The 22161-nt window shown below is 50.6% G+C and overlaps 6 protein-coding genes across 6 annotated transcripts; 5 read left to right on the top strand and 1 right to left on the bottom strand.

Annotated features, from left to right (window-relative positions):
- The first annotated feature begins 3319 nt into the window (after positions 1 to 3319).
- On the top strand, positions 3320 to 4328 carry BDP81DRAFT_385338 (scytalone dehydratase). The gene is made up of 3 exons (XM_060586979.1): positions 3320 to 3454; positions 3509 to 3606; positions 3662 to 4328. Exons 1-3 carry the CDS (start codon positions 3421 to 3423, stop codon positions 4103 to 4105), a joined length of 576 nt encoding a protein of 191 aa, XP_060438843.1. The 5' UTR covers positions 3320 to 3420; the 3' UTR covers positions 4106 to 4328.
- Positions 4329 to 5936: 1608 nt separating this feature from the next.
- On the top strand, positions 5937 to 6978 carry BDP81DRAFT_359933 (glycoside hydrolase; the record flags this gene model as incomplete). The annotated part of the gene is made up of 1 exon (XM_060586386.1): positions 5937 to 6978. One exon carries the CDS (start codon positions 5940 to 5942, stop codon positions 6531 to 6533), a length of 594 nt encoding a protein of 197 aa, XP_060438842.1. The 3' UTR covers positions 6534 to 6978.
- A 503-nt stretch (positions 6979 to 7481) lies between these two features.
- BDP81DRAFT_454874 (cytochrome b5-like heme/steroid binding domain-containing protein) lies at positions 7482 to 8486 on the top strand (the record flags this gene model as incomplete). Its single annotated transcript, XM_060593000.1, has 2 exons — positions 7482 to 7540; positions 8027 to 8486. 2 exons carry the CDS (start codon positions 7482 to 7484, stop codon positions 8484 to 8486), a joined length of 519 nt encoding a protein of 172 aa, XP_060438841.1.
- A 1763-nt stretch (positions 8487 to 10249) lies between these two features.
- On the top strand, positions 10250 to 12161 carry BDP81DRAFT_440346 (uncharacterized protein). The gene has a single exon (XM_060591497.1). It carries the CDS (start codon positions 10671 to 10673, stop codon positions 11790 to 11792), a length of 1122 nt encoding a protein of 373 aa, XP_060438840.1. The 5' UTR covers positions 10250 to 10670; the 3' UTR covers positions 11793 to 12161.
- A 5829-nt stretch (positions 12162 to 17990) lies between these two features.
- BDP81DRAFT_399803 (RTA1 like protein-domain-containing protein) lies at positions 17991 to 19007 on the top strand (the record flags this gene model as incomplete). Its single annotated transcript, XM_060588612.1, has 2 exons — positions 17991 to 18268; positions 18338 to 19007. The coding sequence occupies 2 exons, from the start codon at positions 17991 to 17993 to the stop codon at positions 19005 to 19007; spliced, it is 948 nt and encodes a 315-aa protein (XP_060438839.1).
- Positions 19008 to 19185: 178 nt separating this feature from the next.
- On the bottom strand, positions 19186 to 20787 carry BDP81DRAFT_333351 (uncharacterized protein; the record flags this gene model as incomplete). Its single annotated transcript, XM_060585663.1, has 1 exon — positions 19186 to 20787. One exon carries the CDS (start codon positions 20785 to 20787, stop codon positions 19186 to 19188), a length of 1602 nt encoding a protein of 533 aa, XP_060438838.1.
- Positions 20788 to 22161: the final 1374 nt, after the last annotated feature.

The raw sequence follows: 22161 nt of genomic DNA, 5'->3' as shown, positions 1-22161 counted from the left end.
AGACCGAGATACAGAGGGCAATCTCGAAGATCTATATATCGTTTGACTTGTGGACCTCACCTAATCGATACGTTATCGTCGCTATCTATAGCCACTTCATTAACTAGTCGGGTAAATAGACGCAGTACCTCTTAGGTCTCCGCCGCTAACCTGGTGCTTACTCTGGTGAGAATGTTGCTACCACGATATATACTGTTATGAAGGACTGGGACCTACTTAATAGGATTGGTGTGACAGTCTCTGACAACGCCAGTGCTAACGACACTTATATCAAGGCTCTTTACCCATCTCTATCACATTTATATACAGAAACTGACGCTCAACAACGTCGAATTCGATGCTATGGCCACATCCTCAACCTCGTTGGCCGTGCCATCATTCATGGCGTTGATGAGGAGGCATTTGAGGAAGAGTCTGACCGTCTTATTAACGCTGGAAGAGTGAAAGAGGACCTAGCCTACTGGAGGACTAGGGGTCCAGTCGGCAAGCTCTGGAACATCGTCAAGTATATCAGATCATCGCCATAACGTTCTGAGAGCTTCTTAGCTATTAGTAACGAGGCTGCTGATGATGATGATGCCTTTACTCTGTGGGAGGAATCGTCACAAGAGCTGAATCTGATGTTGAGTAACACTATTCGATGGAACTCGATATATAACATGATCAACCGGGCCCTACTCAAACGTACCTAGATCAATGGTTACGTATGCTATACTCTGGGCCTCGAAAATGACGAAGATTATGTCCCAAGTGAGGATATCCTCACTAACGAGGATTGGCAAGTCCTCGTCGAGTTGAATGAGGTTCTCGAGCCCCTCTATAAGCAGACTAAGAGATGTGAGGGCTGGGGCAAGGGTGACGGGCATGGTCGACTCTGGGAGGTTCCGGCAGGCATCGAGTATCTCTTGGATCGACTTGAGGACTGGCGCAAGCTCTACGATACCCTTACTACCGAAGAGATTAACCTCACGGCTACCCAAGTATCCCAAAGTCTTTCATCACAGCTATCTCGACCAGCAAGGGCATCGCATCGATCTGCCAGAACGCCAGTCTCGCAGACCCAATCAATCAACAGTATCCCAACTCATACCCAGTCTGACTATATCGCTACTTCGCAGCAGAGTCAACCGCGCCACCCCCAGGGTATTAACTTCGACTCTCACGGATACTTACGCCTATCGATTATTAATGGTTGGCAAGTACTTAACAAATATTACCTCAAGCTTGGAGAGTCTCCTCTCTACGCCGCAGCAGTGATCTTACACCCTGGCCGGGGCCTACGACGGCTCAAGAAGCGTTGGAACACCCCAGAGACGCGAGGATGGCTTCATGACGCCCAGGAAGGACTTCGAGACTATTGGGAGCAATGGTATGCCGAGATGACTACCCGTCCTAAAGAATCAACCTATCCAGAGCCTCCTCCAAAGCCTCCGCGAGGCTCTTTTGTATCGATCGCAGTTCCTCCGAGGGTTGAAGACTCTGACTATCGTCAATGGTTAAACAGCAGCCTCCATGACGCTACTATCGACGAGGTTGACGAGCTGGATCGATACTTCACCCTCTCAGTTGCCCAGCCCGTCGACGATCCTATTCAGTGGTGGATTTCACATCAACAGACCTTCCCAACGCTCAGTAAACTTGCCCTCGACGTCTTTGCTATCCCAGCGATGGCGACCGACTGCGAGAGGGCATTCAGCCTTGCCAAACTTACGCTGACGTCACAGAGGCTATCCATGAAACCATCACTGCTTGAGGAGACACAATGCCTCCAGAACTGGGTTCGAGGGGGCAGCGTTGCTGTTGGTGGGCATTACTTCAAGCGGAAGGGTTGACGGAGGGCAGGATGACATCAGAACATCAGATAATGTAAGTTTCTGACGCATAGAGACATCGTGAGAGCTTCACTGACTTCCTAAATAGGTAATATTAATCAATTCAATCCAAGCCAGTCAAATCAAGCAAGCTTCTTGTGAAAAATCAGTCAATCAGACAAGCCCGTCACCCAAGCTTGGCTTGATTGATTGGTATGCAGCGCTGCTGAAGTCTACCCACCGAGCTGGTATCCGCTATGCACCTCACAGCCACTGACACTCCTGCAAAACTTGGTATCACCGGAAACTACCGCAACTATTTGGATGAGATTCTGGGACCTAGATTGTGGTTGTGATTTCGCCTTACGACTAGATCTGGTCTGGACATTGGCACCTTGGCAGAGATCTGACCGGCTTGGACTGGTGTCGGAGTCTGTAAATCCACTTGTCAAGCTCATACCAGAGAACACATCGCTATTCCAAGAGATCCTAAACAAAGAGCCATGGGAGTGGGAAGAAAGGATAGATTGGGGCGGAGGTCAACTCAGTGCTTCATGGAATAAGGGTGGGTTCGAGCCTAGCATTCGATTGAATAGCCCATGGTCTTCCAACTGTGGCTCCATCAATGCTTGAAGGCATAGGAACATTCAGAGCATTAGTAAGGCGGCGTTTAGTGCAGGCAGCGAGCCAGATAAAGAGATAGATGCGATTAGCATGATGTAAAGGTCATGTCTACAGACGGTTGGCTTGCCTATTGAACATTAAAGACTGTTGCTTCATGTCGCTACATGACTGGAACTGCAAAATTTTCAGCAACTCATCAATGTTACAATCACAAGTTCTAGGCTATCTGACACCTACCTTAGTCAACAGACTTGTAAGACTTTCTGCCACATCGCCGAAGCGACGCGAGATCGGCCAAATGGAATTTTACATTCGGTGAATACCAGAAGTATGATTCAAGAATGGTTTGTAGATGGAGGACCATTACTTATTTTGGACGAAAATTGGCTCGGAAGCTGTATTGCAGAATCCAATGCCATCTTAACAGTGACAGAAAGAAGCACTGTTCTGTGATTTTGATGAACGCATTCCCCGCACATAAGCACGCAGCGGCTGTTTCATTTCCTGCCCGTTCGCAGTGGTCAGACCAACATAATCAACAGTGAAAAGCTTAGGCTATTCCCGATTACATGACAACCGTTCCATGGCTGACGTATGGCGGCAGATCGCCTCGCGCCTTCGTCGCAGCCGCGAAGGGTAATGTGGTCGCACGCCGGCATCTCCCCACCTGAGTCCGGTGAAATGGCGCCAAAAATAGGGGTCTCGGACACGCCCAAAGGCGTGCGGGGGCCGCTAGTTCGACGACCGGGCCTCCGTTCCTGGGGCCCGGGCGTCTGGCGGCAGTCCGGTTGCTGGGAACTAACATGAGATGGGCTTCGATCCCTCAACATCGGACTGTTCATTGCGTCCTGTCTGCTTTTCTTTTGGTAAACTATAAACTTCTTCAGTATCCTTTCCTTGGAATGCATCTGAGTTCCCTTTTCCCTTCGACTGATATACCAGCTAATTCCCTGTATTTACTTCTGCATAATAACTATCAGACACAATGGCGAGCCCTGCTGGAAACATCTCCTTCGAGGGTAGGTCATAGATACTATGCACACTTGCGAATGATAACTGACGAGCTTTTCCAGACTACCTCGGCCTCTCTGGCTGCATCTTCGAGTGGGCCGACAGCTACGACTCCAAGGACTGGGATCGTCTCAGGAAATGCATTGCCCCTGAGCTTCGCGTAAGTCGCCACGCGATTGACATTTCACACTGAATATCTCGCTAATCGGCTGCAGATTGACTACCGCTCCTTCCTCGACAAGATCTGGGAGGCCATGCCCGCGGAGGAGTTCATCGCCATGATCTCGGACAAGTCCGTCCTCGGCAACCCCCTCCTCAAGACCCAGCACTTCATCGGCGGCACCCGCTGGGAGAAGGTCTCCGAGACCGAGGTCATCGGACACCACCAGCTCCGTGTGCCCCACCAGAAGTACACCGACGCCTCCCGCAAGGAGGTCGCCGTCAAAGGCCACGCCCACAGCTACAACAAGCACTGGTACAAGAAGGTTGACGGCGTCTGGAAGTTCGCTGGCCTCGCTCCCGATATCCGCTGGTCAGAGTACGACTTCGAGGCTGTCTTCGCTGACGGACGTGACTCTTTCGGTACTGAGGAGACGACCGACAAGAAGAACGATGTGTCTGTTGTCGAGAATGAGCTGAAGGTTGCCGCTGCTGTTTAAATAATGTCAATGTAATGAGAGAATACCTCCGGTCATGGGAACGGCGAATCAGGACATGTTAATTACTTTGTGTAATTGGGTGCGTGAGACTTTGTATTGGTTATGGATACAGCGGATACACTGAATGAACGAACTTCGTGCCACAGAGATTCTTGGCTCCAATATTCGCACAATAAAGCGTCACCGGAATCCCTAGTCCAAAACTGTTTGCAATGGAAAGGCCACATCGAGTGACACTCTTGTTCTAAACGAGCAACTCGCTTATGCATCCCTCCCCTTCGCGTTCGTACTCAACAACGCGTCCGGCGCCAGAACTAAATATACAAGCCACATGGAGCGTGCAAAAGAACGAGTGCGTGCTATCTAGGTATATGGATTAATAGGCTTCTTAAATGGACTGGCTTAGTAGTTCCAGCCTGTCAGAGAATCACATCGGAACTAGCCTCAAAGATGTGGTTAGCCGTCAACTAGTACCCAACATCTTGGGAAAGTTCACTGCAAGAGCCTCGCCATCCGGACGATCCGCCACTTTGAGACAGAGCAGCCTTGGATCCCAGGCAAGGGGGGCTCAATATTAAAATCACGGACGTCAGAGTGCTGTTGGAGACACCAAATATGCGATCCTCAGAGATGCTATGCTTGTTCGAGGCTGGAGGCTGGGTAGGAAGGCACCACCACAGTCCGTCAAGAATTTGTTGTCTTCTAGAGTTTGTCAACATGCTTTACCTCAGGTACTTACTTAATGAATCAGCGACATGAAGCTAAAGATCGTACAGACTTCTTTAGTTGGCACTTGAGTGCCACGTAGCTTTCATTCTGTCTAGAGTCGTGCCAACAAAAGTCTGCTGATCAGGAGCGCAAGACATCACTGTGCCGTCAAAAAGAGGCTTTGACCGAAGAGAAGTCCTTGAAGCAACGACCAGGCAAACATTGAGTATGTGCGATCATTGGCAGCCAGGCTTTCATCATCAAGTCATGACGAAAGACCATGGTTGTGGAGGTAAAAGCATTGCCCCAGTCTACATGTAGATGTGATGTGGTCAGGGGGAAAGACTTTTCAGTCAATCTATGCTGAACGTGGCGTTGCGACTCCGTCTTTGATCCTCACACTGGTCATGCAGGGTCCTACGGCGTTCTGGATAAGCGCTGAGGTTCCCGCTTCCCAGAATTCCGAGTTGATCGGAAACCCACCAACATGATCTGAAAGGCAAAGCGCCAAGGCCCGTTCCGGTCCAGGACTTACCTGTGCTACCATGTTATTTCCATTTGATTGGAGCTAGTTGCATTTATTCGTAACGGTCTTTACAGACAATAGGGGATGCGAGCTCCTGGTGGAAGCAAATAGATTACGCATGGGCGGCAGTGAGGTCTTCGGATTTGCAACCCCAACATGGATTTACACGATGTCCGGATAAGGAAGCTGTGAAAATTCGTCTACTTTTTCGAAGGGTACTTGTATTTTCCTCGTTTCAAGGAGCGACTGATCTGGATTGCAGCTCCAGAAAAGACTGTACCTCCAGGGGAGGGTTTCCACGAGAGGCGCTTCTACTTTGGCACATAAATCCAGGAACTCAAGTTTATAAAGATGGCATCAGACTAGCCTTAATTTTCTGCCTTCGTCTATCACGCCTCAGTTCCTCAACTTTGACTTCACTCACTCCCTTGTTGACATTCGTTCCTCGCCAGCCGAGCCATTCGTTCTTTTGACCAACAGTCGCTTACACTCTCCTCAACCCCAAGCCCTTCATCACAACTATTCTTGTCCTTCAAAAAACTCACTCTCATCGTCAAAATGAAGTTCTCCCTTGCCGCCGTCGTCGCAACCGCCGCCCTCATGGTAGACTCCGTGTCCGCTCACTACTTCTTCGAGAAGATGGTCGTCAACGGCATCGCCTCGGCAGACTACATGCGCGCCAGCACCCAAGGCTACCAGCCCCAGGCCAACACAATCATGACAAGCAACACCTTCCGCTGCAACACGGGCGCCCAGGCCGCGAAGAAGAGCGCCACCGTCGCCGCAGGCTCCTCGGTCGGGTTCCAGATGAACGCCGGCGCAAAGATCCAGCACCCCGGCCCCCTCCAGGTCTGGATGAGCAAGGCCACGGGCGACCTCTCCAGCTACGATGGCTCCGGCGCCTGGTTCAAGGTGTACGAGTCTGGCCCGACCAAGTTCCCTCTTACCGGCGCTGCTTCTGAGTGGGGTGTGTACAACAAGAATGTCATCACCTTCACTATCCCTAAGGATCTTGCTGCTGGTGACTATTTGGTCCGCCCTGAGCATCTTGCTCTTCACACGCCCTCTGGCACCGAGTTCTACTTCAACTGCGGCCAAATCAAGGTTACTGGCTCTGGCACCAAGACTCCCACCGCTACCGCCAAGTTTCCTGGTGTCTACGACTCCAACACTGCCGGTCTTTCCCCCAAGTAAGTGCCCGCATCCCGACTAACTGACTATTTTTTTGAAGAAGCACATCTAACAACCATCGACAGGTTCTCGCTTTACAAGAATGCCAAGTCCTACCCCATGCCTGGCACTACTCTGGTCACCCGCGAGCTTTCCCTCCCCATGAGCCGCATCACCCGCGGTATGCGCTCTGCCGAAGTCCAGCAAGAGTAACTTCATTTCATCAAGTTGGACAGACAATAAGCGGTGCTCGTTGCACCAAGCAGACCAGCTTCCCTTGAGAGCGGGTGGACTGGACGTGATTGCCCAACGAACGTATCTTTCTCATCATTTCAATGTACTTACCTTTGAATTTCTCTCATACCATGTAGATACTCAGATTCAGGCTTTCTGGGTCACTCAATACTCATAACACGCGCTTGGTGCCAATTCATTGGTGTCCCGATGTCAAGTTGGGATGTTGACACAGGGTGGAAGCTCTTAGAGGCCAACTGCAGTTAGGGGTAGAATGATGAATTACTGAAGTCTGCTCCTCCCTCGACGTGTACTCCCTGCGCTGTATATATATCTGAGCTGTTCCTTTGTTGCTTGGACTCCTTACTACCTCTTACTAGCCCCTATCCGGGATGGCTCTGACACCCGAGCTCCTTCTGATTCGCTGAAAGCAAGTTTCCCTCTCAGCTCCTCACCTTGTATGGTAACCTGAAAAAGGGGCAAGAGGTGAGTTGCCCCACGGAATCATGCCACCTTGGTAGCAGTAAGGAATCGTTCAAATGACTCGCAGGGTAATTCATATGTTGATACGTATATGTATTCGTCACTTATGTATTCGTGGCAAGGTTTCCATGGTCTTCATCGTAAGGCTTCAGCCTCCAGTTAAGTATTCAGCCCAGTGTTTGACAAAGCTCATTGCTGATGCACGTAATCTTGAGTGCAAATAAGCTGGAAAGTTTTGCGATTCCCGAAGACAAGATGAGTTTTCACTCGCCGTTGATGTTATCAACCGCAAGCTTGGGTGGCTCAGAGAAGTCGTGAGAGCTTCACTTTTCTGAACCGGGCTGCTGACAAAGACCACGTCACGTGGATATTATGGGTGTGATTCCATGATGACATAAGACGGTGGCATTGGCGGGGCACAGCTCGGCAGTGCACGGAGCAGCAGGGGCCCGAGCCGTCGACGGGAACTTGGAGAGCTCCGACGGAGTCTGGCGGATCGCATTCGCAATGCTTCACTTGACAGCAACTTGAGCACCTCACCTCGCGCGGACGACTCGGACTGCCAACCGATTCTCGATCTCTAGAAGAAGTCAGTTCTTCTGTCGAGCTCAAAGACCCTAATTTTGATCGAGTAACCACACCCAGCAAACATCCGCCCGACCCGGCCCTCAAACCACCACCATGGACTACGTCGACAAGCGACTTCAAGAGGAAGCAGTGAAGCTGCACGTGGAGCAAGGGCAAGTCGACGATCCTCCTCTTCTTCCACCACAACCTAGCTAACCTCCTTGATCCAACAGCAACGCTTTCTTCACCCCCCTCAACATCCTCTTCCTCCTCGTAAATCTCTACACAATCTACGTCCTCCTCCGCCCGACCCCGCCCCCGGTCCTCCCGAAAGAGCCGGCCGCTACCGTCTTCCGCGTGTTCAACCCGCGAACACTCCTCCCCTTCACTGGCGAGAACGACATGCCCATCTACCTCGCCGTCCGCGGCCGCGTCTTTGACGTTTCCCACGGTCGCAACTTCTACGGCCCCGGCGGGCCCTACTCCAACTTTGCTGGGCGGGATGCTTCTCGTGGCCTGGCGCTTGGCAGCTTCGATGAGGATATGTTGACGGAGAACCTGGACGGCCCGCTGGATCCGCTTGAGGGGCTGGGGCCGGACGAGATTGAGGCGCTTCAGGGTTGGGAGGAGAACTTTGACAGCAAGTATCTTGTTGTTGGCAGGCTTACTGCGGTCGGCGATGAGGAGAAATAGAGTTACTACTGGTGAACTTGGTAGAATCGATAACGTGTGTTCACTTCGCAGGACTCTAATAGACTCGAATATTAGAAGGGAGCTGTTTCTGACGAGGTATCGTCAAGTTTTGAGATTCTCGGTGTCACTCGACTCGAGGTATACAACCAGCATCCAAGCCACCTACGTTTGTTCGACTCTTTGTGCAGTGGTTGAGAAGCTGTCCCGGACCTCTCCGATCCTCGCATGTCACACGGGGAGTTGAGCATATCAGATATGGCAGTGCGACATCGCGTACTTGATAGCCAGTTAAGCGCCCACGACTCTTCCGAAGGCTTCAAACGAGATTGACAGCCGGTCCGAAGAATCAGATTCCACAGCATGCATTGTCGCTTTGCCTATTGTTAAGACACAATGACATGATGCAAGGGAGCTGTGTGGGGAGGCAGCCGCCAAAAAAGGGCCGCTTTCAGGTTAGTCAGATTATAGCGTCACCAGGAGCCAGCGAGGGAAAACTGTGACTCGTGAGTGAGATGAAATGATGCTGACGGCCTGACAAAAGTGGCTGGACCCCTCCCTCCCCCTGTCCCTTTAGACTCTGTTTCCTTTCTCTTCCCCTCGAGGCTTGTGGTGAAGCTCCGGCGCAGGCAGCATATTCAGGAGATTGGATTCGCGTGGCTTGACGGTTATTTCAGGCCGTTGTTGCAGCCTCCGAATGACCGTGCCACGACTCCATGATTGATCCTTAGCTCTAGACACACTGCTTTTGCCCACGGCCAGTACCTTGCGTGTGGACAATCTACTGCCTCCGGTTCCAGCGGCGTCCGGGTTGCCGGGGAAGCTGAGCCACGGGGGTTGGGCATGAGATGAGATGAAGTACCCGGAGGTGTGCTCATGTCAACTTTCTGCTGTGGTCCCATGCAAGGTGTTCTGTAATGACGATTCACCAGACTGGTGAGACGGTCTGTCTCAACCTGAAAGCAATACGTATTCTTCACCTCTTCAGGATGGCACGACGATGCGCGTTTCTCTCAGGATGGGCAACATGTCATAACAGAGGGCCTTTTCATTCTTGTTCTCGTCTTCTTCCAAATGTGTTACTCTTTTCAACAAAACCAGAGGAACACAGCAGGACTGGGTGTGTGGCTGACAGTCATCCAGACGACCCAGACGACTGGGGCTTGTGAACCTCTAAATTTAGCCCGGTTCGTCAAATCCGGCAAGGGTCGCAGATCCTCCGACGCTATGCTCCAGTCTGCTTCGTTGTCCCGTCCCGATTCCATGTCTTCGATCTCACCTACGTTCCCCATAGAGTAGCATTTTTCACAGTTTGCTCAAGATTTTCCCTGCGGAACGTCCAGAAGCAAACACAGCCCCTACGCAAGATTACTTCGTGCCTCGATCAGTCTCTTGTCACCCCATGCATCTGATTCCCAATTTGTGTCTATGAATGGTTGCATGTACCTGCGCTGATACTCAGCCTTCAGCCCTACATATAGGCAGAAAGAGAAACGAACCAAACATCGTCGAGCAATGGCAAAGAAGAAAGGCAAACAAGCTTCCCTCCTTCTAGTCCCATCGTCTGTACTGCACCGCTGCATTACCACCCTCCGTCCTTCTCTGCGCGCTCTCCCCGTGTCCATTGTCTCCATCTGAGAGGTATCCAAGCCTCAGCCTCCAATCCGTCAATCCGTCCTTCGTCGCGCTAGCGACTCCAGCCATTCCTTTGCTCTAGCTCGGCTCCTGGCTAGATTCATAATCGTTATTCCGTACGGTTCCTTAAAACCCTCCGTCACGCCTCTTTCATCATTCCTTCGCACTAAGTATCTTGCGATTTGTTTCCCCTACTTGCGGCCGAACTCACCTTAACCCGGACCCCTTGACCATCCATCATCACCATCCCTGACGAGCAGACCCGATTCCGTGGAGACAACAGGGACTCTTCAGACGACAGAGCCAACAACACTGAGATATCGCTTGGGTCTGGAAAGGAACCCAATTGAGAGGAATACGAGTTAAACTTTCATCAAGGCTGGTCGAGTGCATGACGCGCATTGCCGATCGACCCCTAGCTCTACGGCAGCCACCACCCAAAAGCGATCCATCTTCGGCCCCCGAAATCCCTGGTTCTCAACCGTCAACACCATAGCTTAGACTTCGAGACATTGGCGGAGAGAGCATCACACTCCCCTCGAACTCTTCACGATGGCGTCAGCGCGGAGGAACACATCAACGAGGAACCTGCTGAGCATCCTACTCCTCGCAGCTCCAGCCCTCGCAAAATACCAGAACAATTTTGATCTATACCCAGCAGCCGCCCAACCATGCCTTTACGCCTCCTCAGACGCGAGCAAATGCGATGGCGACACGGTAGCGACGATGAACAAGTGCCTCTGCAGCAACGACAAGGGCAAATTCGTCACAAACGCCGCAACCTGTCTAGGAAAGGAGGCAAAGGACACCCTGCGCACAGTATATCAATCCATGAGCACCGCCTGCTCAGACTCCAAGACACCGATATCCCTGACCGAAGACCAATTCCTCAACCTTGGCGCGACAGGCGCCACGGCGTCGCTTTCAGTGACATTATCTACGTCAAAGACAGCTACGCCTACTACCATGATGACTACCACCACAGGCGGAGCAACCATCACTTTAACATCCACACCTACACCCACGACATCGACCGCACCACAGGAAGATAAAGGCCTTAGCACAACCGCCAAAATCGGCGTCGGCGTCGGTGCAGGCGCGGGAGCCATCGCCCTCGTCTGCCTCGCCGCTTTCATCTGGCGCATCAAGCGAAGCCGCGACGCCCACGACGAATCCCACCGACCCATGCTCGGCGGCGGCATCGGTGCCACGGGCCACAACAACCCACAACACGGGCCCTTTACGGAATACAGCCCGCCCGCAAGCGTCGCCGGGGCCGGAGCGGGTGGATACGCCGCATACACCGGCGCACAAGAATACAAGAACGAGAATAAGCAGCAGCAATCCGGCTGGAGGCCCGTCTCCGAGATTACGGCTACGAGTCCCGGAGGCCAAACATGGGCGACGAATTCTCCTCAACCACCGTATGCGCAGCTCCAGCCTCAGCAGCAGCAGCAGAACCTAGGTGCTTGGGGCCATCACCCACAAGCCGCTTACGTTCCTCCGCCGCAGGAACCTTCCCAACAGGAGGGCGTGTTTGAGCTTGCTTCGATACCTATGACGTCGCAGCCTCCTTCGCATGTGCCGCAGCCGCCGCCTGGCGCTGTTGAGATGCCGGCTACAGAGGTGCAGCCGCAACCTACGCGATACCAGTATCCTTCGCAGAGGCAGTGAGGGGCGCATGAGAGGAAATGATAAAAATCAGGCATTACGGGGTGTTTGAGGGGACATATTCGCTATCATGATACCTTGGGAAGCATTTACACTAATGGGGGCTCGGTGTTCTGGTTCCTGGTCGGGATGTAGATCGCACAAGGGGAAACGAGAGGGAAAAGCCATGAAACATAAAACTTTCCGTCCACACCTACGTCCCTCATACTCAACGATTAACTGCATCTTCAAGATAATCTCCATAATCGCCCGTGTGATATGCGTAAGGTTCTGATGGGGGAACGATTTCCACGGCTCAATGATACTGATTGTATTGATGTTAACATTAACTTGGCTCACTGGGGGCCACTACCTGCAGACCCTGTCTCGATGCAAGTTACAGAATCTACCTACTCCTTAGATACGTTGAATTCCTAGTATGTGTAGAGCTGTTGCGAGGCTAAATTCGTGATCCCAAAACGATTTCACAAACTGTTTCTTCGAGCCGCCGCCCGAGCTACCACCAGAACCTCCGCTAGATTGTCCGCCAGAGCTGGACGAGCCACCGCCAGAGCCGCTAGATTTGCTATAGGCCGGATCGTTGGGGTAGTTTCTCTTCGCGGCAGCCTCGGCCTTTTTGGCAAAGTTTTTCTAGTGTTTCTGTCAGCCCTGTAAACACTTCAATGTTGTCTTTCACAAGACGGGTGGATCGCTCGTACATCGTTGCCTGACTTCTTGATGCGAGCCGCAGCCTTCGCGTCCATCTTTTCCTTGACCATTGTGGGTATTTTGAATGTTGTGTTTGTCTTTTATTGAAAATTGTGTGATGTTGATATTCATTAGATGTTGCTTGCGTTTGTAGTGATGATTGAGTATTAGGCGAATTCTCTGGACTTTATAGTACCTGAGATCTCCAGCAAGACGAAGTTGAACATAGACTTGTCAGTGTATTAATCACCGTGTCACCGCTCCTGTTGAGGACGTTCTCTATCGTGATTCACCGTCTACTCACGCAACACTCTCCGACTCATTCACATGCTATACATGGCGCAGACATGAGTTTGACGGAAAAGTCGAATGCGGTGCTGATTTCATGTTTCGTATTGATATTGACTGGGTAAACGAGCCTGACAGTAGGTGAAATACACAAGATGGTTCGGTTTTGAGTACCATACGTGTACGTCGTGCTGAGACTAGAGCCCGTTCGTAGAGTCCTTCCTAGAATGAGCACATATATTCGTAGATGACCCCCCCTCCCCCGGTGTCGGTCTCTGGCAGTCCTTACTACCCTTTGCTTTCATATGTCTTCAACTCTCATACATCTGTCTCTGCAGGGCGAAAATACCAATGCGGGGAGTCTGCTCAGCATCGTTGCCTAAGTACTTGAGTCGTTCCTGACCCCCTGGGCTGGCGCCCATATTCGTATGACGATTCTTGTGTCTACTTCTTCGTGCCTTGACTAGAGTTGTTTCCGACATTTCCACCGGCCTGTCCGCCTGAGTTAGACGAGCCTCCTCCAGACCCTTGGCCACCTTTTCCAGAGCCAGGTTTCTTTTTCCCATCCCAACCCGTCTCCGACTTCGTTGGCACTGTTAGTCTCGCTGGAAACAGCCTTGCAGTTTTGTGCTTTGGGGTCATCTTTCAGCTTACTACAACAGGCATTGTGAAAATATATCCTACTCGATGTCTCCTTAGAAGTGACGATTATGTTTGATCGACGCAGGTTGACTGTTTCGCTGGCCCCTGATAGTCGTGATGGTAATGTGAGATCAGAGGTACCGACAAGTTCCAGACTACACGTCATAAGCTCAACTATCTATACCTTCCATCCTGGCATAGGCAGCGTGTTCGAACTCAATATCTAGCAAAGCCGTGTTTTGCAAGATTGAGGAGTTCGAACACAGCCCGAAGTGGATTACTTGCAGGCATTTCACGTGGCAGATAATATGACGCGTCGAATTGAGACCTGTTCAGCACAAACAAAGGAACATCAAACACGTCTAGGGATCCAGAGGTAACACGAGCTACCTTACCTTGATACATGCGCGGTGATGAATGCTTACCTGACCCGCTCAACCGACCTCATAAAGTTGAACAGCTCATTGTCCGACATCCTTCATTGCTCTGTTTAAACATGAGCTTGCTGAAAACGTTTGAACAATTGACATCGATCTCCATGTGGCCAGGCGGAGGTAATCTTCGACTTCCAAGAAGTCCTGTTCGTGATGGCCGAACCGCGCAGAAATCCACGTTGTGGCCAAGCATTTGTCGATCTTGCCCTCCACAAGAGGCTCTTCTCTAGGGCTGTTCTCTCATTTCAGCGTACTTTGGAATATCTGACAAAAGCGTCAACGCAGGCATGATCCGTATGAAGTCGTAAAGACTCTCAAAAACGTCTGACGGGTCTGAAAATCCATCTACCGTCTCAGCCACTTAGGGTTAATCAGGGCTTATCAGCTAATGGATCAATATCTCACATCGGAAAGTCATTGGATGCAGAGTGCGACTTGAGACCAAGCATTCATTGTCAATACTAGCATTTTTCACGTTCATCTTTCAGAAAAGCGTCGATAAGGATATGATTGAGTAACTGAGTACTGGAATGTTCACGTTGTGTACGTTTGACTGGTGACTAGAGTCGTTGCCTTTATACATGTATGTTGAATGCATGTTCATAGAATTACCGCCTTGACCCTTCACCTACGTAAGTAGCTACTACTAGTCGTTGCCATAGATTCAATCAGTCATTGACTAGACTCCTCCTCCTTGGTTGCGCTCGAGTGTATCGAGGCTTTCGGAGGGCCTTCCCCTGAAGGCCCTTCCTCTCCGCCAAACTTCACAGGGCCGGCGCCATCACTACCGCCAGTGGTACCGCTGGACACAGTGCCATCGGCAGAAGATTTTATTTTCTCTTGGTCTTGGCTTCCTTCGCGAAACGTTGACATGTAGTCTATAGGTATTTGCAGTTTTGTCAATTCCAAATATTGAAGCACGTGTCTGTCAGTGGTTCAAAGTGAGGGCAGTGGGGTAAGGACAGCTCGAATTATTACTCCGACCACGGTTGCAAGTCCGACTTTCCCCGTGTTTTCGCTCCTGGTTCCAAGTGTTTTCTGTTCACATTCTTCAGTTTTATCTTGCTGATCATGGTGGTTCTAGTGATCCTATTAATCGCGCTGAATTCAATGAACTAATGTAACTGTTGGGCAGCGATTATCAGGTAGGGGGTCAATGGGATGTATTGATGAGTATGAAGAACGAGTGGCTATGGGAATATCCCGACTATCTATATAGTGAGTGGAAGACCCTTTATACTGGCATATCCTTGGCAAACTTAGTCATGCTTGTGTAAGACCATATTGTCTCATAGGCATAGTGTGACAATCGTTGTAACGAGTGTACTGGGATGGGCCTGACAGTAACTAACTACCTCAGTAGTCTTCTCTGCTTACCATGATGTATATTTCGACGTGAGATGTGTCTCCTTTGTTCTTAGAATGGCATGAGCTTTCGGTTTTACTCAGCTTGGATGCATGTGTTGCGTCCTTGGTCGTGATGTATAGGTAAGTAGGGTAGGATAAGAAGATCAATGTAGGAATTGACAAGGTGAGTCCCATAGGCCATTTATACTCTCGTTCTCCCAGACCCGGATGAGAACTCATGCCTGGCAAAATCCATGTGCTAGAAGTGGAGAGTTTCTAAGACTGCGATGCACTGTTTGGCGAGGTTTCATGTGGCGGTGAACAGGATTTGGTCAATCAACCTGTTCACGACGAACAAAGGAGCACGTTTACCTGGCCCAATACAGCACCAAGGTTCAATTTATTTTTGGCTTGTGACTGTGGGATATGACTTCAGATAAGAATCGATGTTCAAGTCGAGCTAAAAATTAGTTGATTCGGCTACATCAACGAAGTCGAACATTCAACCACTCCCATGAGATTCCCTAATAAATGCCTGTCCTGTCTTTGGTGCAGAGATCTTTGCCTACTAAAATATAACTCGTCGTGCGCGAGGAAAGCAAAATACGCAGAACGTCGCGACATGTCGTCCACCACCACCTTATTGATCAAATCTTATGGACCGCTGACTGTTAGGTAGGCAGGCCTAGGCAGGGCAGTCATGATATGATTGCAAGCGAGCAGTCACTAAGGTACCTTGACATGGATAACTGCTAAAGTTGATCATTCCTGAGTCGAATGCATGTTCGAGAGATGATATTCGTGACTGGGTACTACTTCATCCGCGAGCTGCAGCTAGAATTTGCACCAGCTGAGTTCATGGCCAGAAGCTCCTATCTAGTCTTCGTGAGTCAAAATGTAGCCTAGGGTTTCCGCCATAGGCCTCCCTGCTTCCGCCACCGCCCCTTCAGAAACCGCCACGAGGTTTGCCACTGCCGTCCATATGTGGTGTCGCTAGGAACATCTTGCTGGCTGGAGACAACGTCTCCTACAGCAGAACTCTTTTCGATATCTTTCTTCTATCAATATTCTCAAGGTCTTGCCCGATTCTTGGTCGACGATGATATTGTTACTCCTGATAGCGAATCCTTTAGTTTGCAACATTGGTCGGCTTCATCCACCCAGCTGCCATTTCACTTCAATTATTCGAAGTGAAGACAGCCTATACGTCCTGAATGACATCTTTAGATTTGGTGTTACTGGCGCCTATCCTTACGCGCTCCATGGCGTTTCAGTTCATGTAATGCGGGGGGTGCGCGTTCCCCTCGTTGATTTCAGCATTCTGTCTGCACTCCAATCTTTCTGGTTCTGTTTACGATGGTAGTCTAGTAGCTAATACCTCTAATTTGAGAATTTCTTCTAATTATTCTCTCTGCTAACCATGATAACATTGGTTCACAACGCTCTATGTGTTCTTGAAAGTGGTATTTGTATGTGCTCTATTTAGCTTGAACGTGATGTATATTATTCTCATGGGCTTAGGGGATAGGAAGACTACATAATAGATAGAAATAGTATGGTCTATGTACGTAAAATGTTTTAGCAGAACGGGTAGATCAAGACCCAACCACCCAGTCTTTTAAGTAATTCAGTCACGACACGTGATCCTTTGCTTGGAGAGTTCGGAGGTGGCCGCGAGCGCGATATGACGAATTTAAGACTGTTCTTGAGGAACGAAAACAACATCGGAGTGTTTGCTGGATGCAGGTAACCTACGGCCACCGAGACCGGTGCAGCTGGCAAGAACGACAAAATCTACAATCTGTTCAGTTACCTGACACTGTGGAAATGAACAACAAATTCAGTAGGATCTGCCGAAGGTAGAACCCCGGAACTGGGCGTTGATTTTTCCTCCCTCGTTTTCAAAGATGTAGCAAATAGGTTCACCTGGGCTGTCACCTCGCAGGGTGATAGAAGTTCAAATTTGTTTAACAAGCTATCAGCATAAGTTATGAAGCTTCTGTGACTAGCCTAGCTGCAATTCGTGCATGTAGATTTGTTCTCAGACACTCCTGTCATCATTATCTGCACCACTGGTCACCGGACAGCAACTTGGTTCGCGAATAATTCAGTCAAGGCGTCAATGACCTACCAAAGAGAAGTGATCAAGTTAAGTGGCGGAGCAAAATGACGTGGCCAAACAGCGAAAATCTTCGGAGAGATTTTGCAACGGACGCGTACCATGTCAGCAAGAACGCCAACGGGCTTTTTGATATGTTGACCTGTTATCAACCCACATTCCCTCTGTGTAACCGTATCTTTGGGTGCCTACCCAGACAGTCGCTAGACGAATTTTGGTTAGCAGGATACGAGAGTCCGACCCCGTCCCCAATCGGAAGCTCTCGCTTAGAGAGGCTCAGCTGCACTTGGCTAGGTGCCAAGAAGATGGCGCAAGGGGTCAACGCTGACTTGATTTCGCAGTCTTTCGGTGTCAGATGCGAGCTGGCGAATCATGCCATGTGGCTTTCGGGATTGAGGCTATGTTGGCATGAGGATTGTAGGCTGTAGCGGCCATTTCGTAACTGTCTAGCCCCTTTCCGAATAGGGCTGTCGACTGCGAGACTGCGGGAGGAATGGAATTTTGGACATTTTGTTTTCGACGATGCGAAGGGCGCAGAGGGCGCGTAGATATATATGTATGTAGACAAGATCGCATCATCTGATCAGCTCACCAACCTTGCAACACTGTCCACCGAAAGTTCTTCCCGTCTCAGTTCCTCTACACTGTTGTTCATCTGCCCAGCTTTTATAAATCCACGACAAGATGTCGGAAGTTTGCCCTCTTCCAACAAATGCCAACTGCACTGTGGAAACATGCCCCCTCAGTTGCGCCCAGGTTGAATACCTTCCAACTCTTGCCGGCAATGCAGTCTACGCCGCAGGTTTTGGCCTGCTCCTGATCGCGCAGATCGGTCTCGGCATCCGGTATAAGACATGGGGATTCATGATTGGCATGGTCTGTGGTCTCGTCCTCGAGGTCGTCGGATACGCCGGCAGAATCATGCTACACAACAACCCGTTCGACTTTAACAACTTCATCATGTAAGTCTTCTACCCAGCTAATCCTCAGCCCCCCATGACATCTGAAGGTGTCTGACGAAATGACCACAGCTACCTCGTTCCTATGACAATTGCACCCGCCTTCCTCGCCGGCGCCCTTTACCTCTGCCTCTCCCGCATCATCATCGTTCACGGTCAGCACATCTCCCGCTTCAGCCCTCGAACCTACGCAATCACCTTCATGACGAGCGACTTCATCTCCCTCGTCCTTCAAGGCGCCGGTGGTGGTATCGCAGCCACCGCAGACACACACTCTGGCAGCGAGACAGGAAGGGCCATGATGGTCGCGGGTGTCGTGTTTCAAGTCGTATCCCTGCTCGTCTTCATGCTCTTGTGGCTGGAGTTCGTCTTCCGTCTGCGCAAGACCACCGAAGGAAACAAGGGCGGATCACGGTTCGCCGATCTCAGGTCGACAAAGAAGTTTCACTGGTTCCAGTGGGCGCTCGGCGCGGCTGTTCTGCTTGTCTTCATCCGTTCGGTGTACCGTGTTGCCGAGCTGCAGCAGGGCTTCAACGGGCCTATTGCTAATGACGAGGTATCCTTTATGATCTTGGAGGGGCCGATGATATTCCTTGCGATTCTTGCGGTGACGGTTCTGCATCCTGGAATCGGGTTCGGTGGGCAATGGAGCAGCGCGGCCTGGTCTGTCAAGCACTCCAGGAAGGCGGCTTTCGAGATGAGCAGCTCATCCATGGAAGAGATTCAGGGTAACCATGCCTGAACTGGATTAGACAAGGGCACAAATATGAGAATGGGTTGATTTTCTGGGCGGTAAATGAAGTCTCGGAGACGGACTCTGGAGTTGAGTAATGGACTGTATTGATGGCGAAGATAGTACTGGCTGTAAACTAAGGAAGGCTCTAGAACATAGAAGGCGCAATTGATAGATATTCACCCCATCATAACTTGATGTACTCAGTAAAATTCTGGAACTCTCCAAACAAACCCATCGGCCTCGTCTGAAACTTGGCCTCAAGCGTGCCCGGGCATGTCGGGCTGGCCACCACGCTATGATCGAACACCCGAAAGTCAAAGGGCAGCTCGCACAAATTGTAGACTCGCGACTGGTCATCGGGCAGAGGGAGACCGAACAGTCTCGACGCCTCGTCGGGCAACGCTCCATCCTCACTAAGAGACTGTTCTTCCAGCTCGATGATTCGCTTAGCGGTAAGGTATGCGTGATGCGCGTTCCATAAGCCTTCCCGCCGAGGTGCCAGACGGAGCAATTCCAAGGCACGTCTTCGTATTGATGAGTGGCGGCATTTCAGAGCGGCGTAGAACAGCGGTGCCAGAAGTTGGACGTCGAATGACAGGAGCTGCGGTGCTGCCTTCTCCTTGCCAGGCTTGATGACTTGTTCCGCATAGGTTACCAACTCGTCAAAGTCTGATCGGTAAACATCGGTGTCCGTTTCCTGAGATGTAGTGCAGACTTGTGTCCAGATGTAGACGACCTTGTAGTTTACCAAAAGGATGTTGACTGCATCTGGGTTGGCCGGGTTGCCGGCAGCCTGCAGCCGCTTCAACAGATCGTCGAATTGCGTGCGCCATGCTTCTAGTCTGGTTTGCAGCTTAGCTTGCTCAACAAGGTCATCGATACCCACAAGAAGGGTATCTGCCTTGGGGGTGACGGAGCTGATGAACCGAATGCAGGTGTCAGCGGTAGCGAATATCCGCCGCCTGGCGTCCTCAAAGTCTTTGTGGGGAGAGTCATCCTCGACCATATGCAAGTACACTGGCGGGGTAAACCTGCCAGCGAGACAGGAGAGGATGCCCAGGCGTGAGAACATCGGAAAGATATGATCTTCAATCACTTTGAGATCGTTGCAGGGGGGCCTGGACCCTGTCTCCGGTGTGGCGCCGCTGTTGGGTCGGAGGGGGGCGAGGATGTTGAACCCATTGTGGATGTGAAGCATTGATAAGTCGGCATCGCCCCTGAGGAACTCGATGCACGTGAATAAGAGACAGCAGACCAAAGGTACCAGGTTGGAGTTTGGGTTCGTCCGAATTCGAGTGGAGAGGCTCTTGAGTGCGAGCTTCCATTCCCGCTGAGCCTCGGGGCTGGCCTTCACGAATCCTGACGGATGCCGCAATGATGACTCAACATCGCGATAGACGGCACTAACTGCCGATACTGCATGTCGGATTGACGGCTCCGAGTGTGATAGTTGCGGTACAAGCTTCCTCCAAAACTCCGAGTCAAACTGTCCGTCAAGTATCGTGCCGATATTGGTGTGAAAGAAATCAAGGCTACTTGTGTTTTCGAAGAATGCCGGTTGACTTTTCGTAGGAGGCACATAAACGGTGATTACATGTTGATGTGGTGGTCGTCCTGGACTTGTCGACTTGTACTCGCACGTCCGGCTTCCGACGGCGCATCGTCGACAAACGGGTTTCGCTTCATCGCATTTTATGCGGCGAGCCTTGCAGGTGCTGCACCCGGTTCGGACTTTGGATGTGCTTTCCCGCGTTTTTTTTGACGGAGAAGCCGTGTCGAGGATCATGATGAGCAACTTGTTGCTGTATCAAGGAGCAACCCCGGGTTTCAGGAGATTACTACGAGATATGAAAGACCTCCGCTGACGGGAGGAATGAGCTTCAGCTAACAAGAACTTGAAAATACGAGGTCAAATTTCGCAGCCCGTTGCGAGCCGCTCAGCCACCACAGTCTACGAAAAGGCCAAAAGCTTGGGACTTTGGTGCTTACACGCATGGGGACAACATGTCTAATAAATACTGCGCCAAAAATGCTTACCTTACTAGCGCCCTTCCTTCAAAGCCGCAGCGTATCCACATGAAAGTGGCTGGCCTCGTAGTTTCGATATTTAACTAATGAACTAAGAGGAATGAGCCTCTGCCGCCCGCAGGCTTTCTTCCAACGGCTGCCTAAGATTTAGGAGGTGTACGTGGATCTTACGTAAGGCCGGCATTTGGGAGGTGATTTGGGCCGGGTCCGATTAGATCTCGGTCCGGAGACCGGGTCCACATTCGCCGAGGGCCCGTGAAGGGCCGAACCGCCGGAGCATACTCGTGATTATTAAAGCTAGAAATGCCCCAGCGTTACAAAATAGAGTAGCAGTACAGAAATGTTAGCCCAGAAGTCGATCGACTGTCAATGCAGGATGCAGCCTAGAATCAACAGACTCTAGCAGCATCATACCTAGGGTCTCGTAGGGGTTTGAATAGGCAGAAGACACGATCATAAATGTCTCAAGACCGTCTTGGATATCATTGAATTTCACTTAGGCTGCCTTAGCTGACTTGATGAAGGCACATAGACTTGTCCCAGTATACCTAGCTTTCTCGCTTTTTTATTGTTACTAATTCCAGCTCTCTCGCTGTTCAAAAATGCCGAGCACTTCGGTCTAACTTACCACGAGATCATGCGAATCACAAATCCATGATTACTGATGTGATGTGAGAATCAGACGATATATCTAGCCGGTCCCTGTATTGCCATGCCATGTCGAAAGCATCTCTGTTGTTCTCGCGACGCGAGTCTCACCAAACTCGCAATGTCTCATCAAAATCCTCCATAGTCGAGGTTTGTCATCTTTGACACGGGAAGTGGGCGATCTACACGTAGCATAAACTAATAGCTTCCGAGACGGGATGTGGGTACTTGTTCGAAACAGAAACGGACAGCTGTGACATTCTCGAGAGGTCGGCGGGGAAGAAGCATTGGCATCCCGGATCAGGTCCATGCTCCTAGGATTCAAAACAACTGCATGTTTTCAGACTTAGTATGTCGCTGAAGATTGAGGAAAGTGTGCGCTTATACCTCATACTATGCTTTGGTACCTTACTGCTACGAGTTGGACCGACACTCGACTCGATAATAACCTGCCGAACAAAGCTAAGCTGGGGCTAATATTCTG

Source organism: Colletotrichum phormii (assembly GCF_030913505.1).
Source record: "Colletotrichum phormii strain CBS 102054 chromosome Unknown BDP81scaffold_32, whole genome shotgun sequence".
Lineage (NCBI taxonomy): Eukaryota > Fungi > Ascomycota > Sordariomycetes > Glomerellales > Glomerellaceae > Colletotrichum > Colletotrichum phormii.
This window is presented reverse-complemented; position numbering and strand designations above follow the sequence as displayed.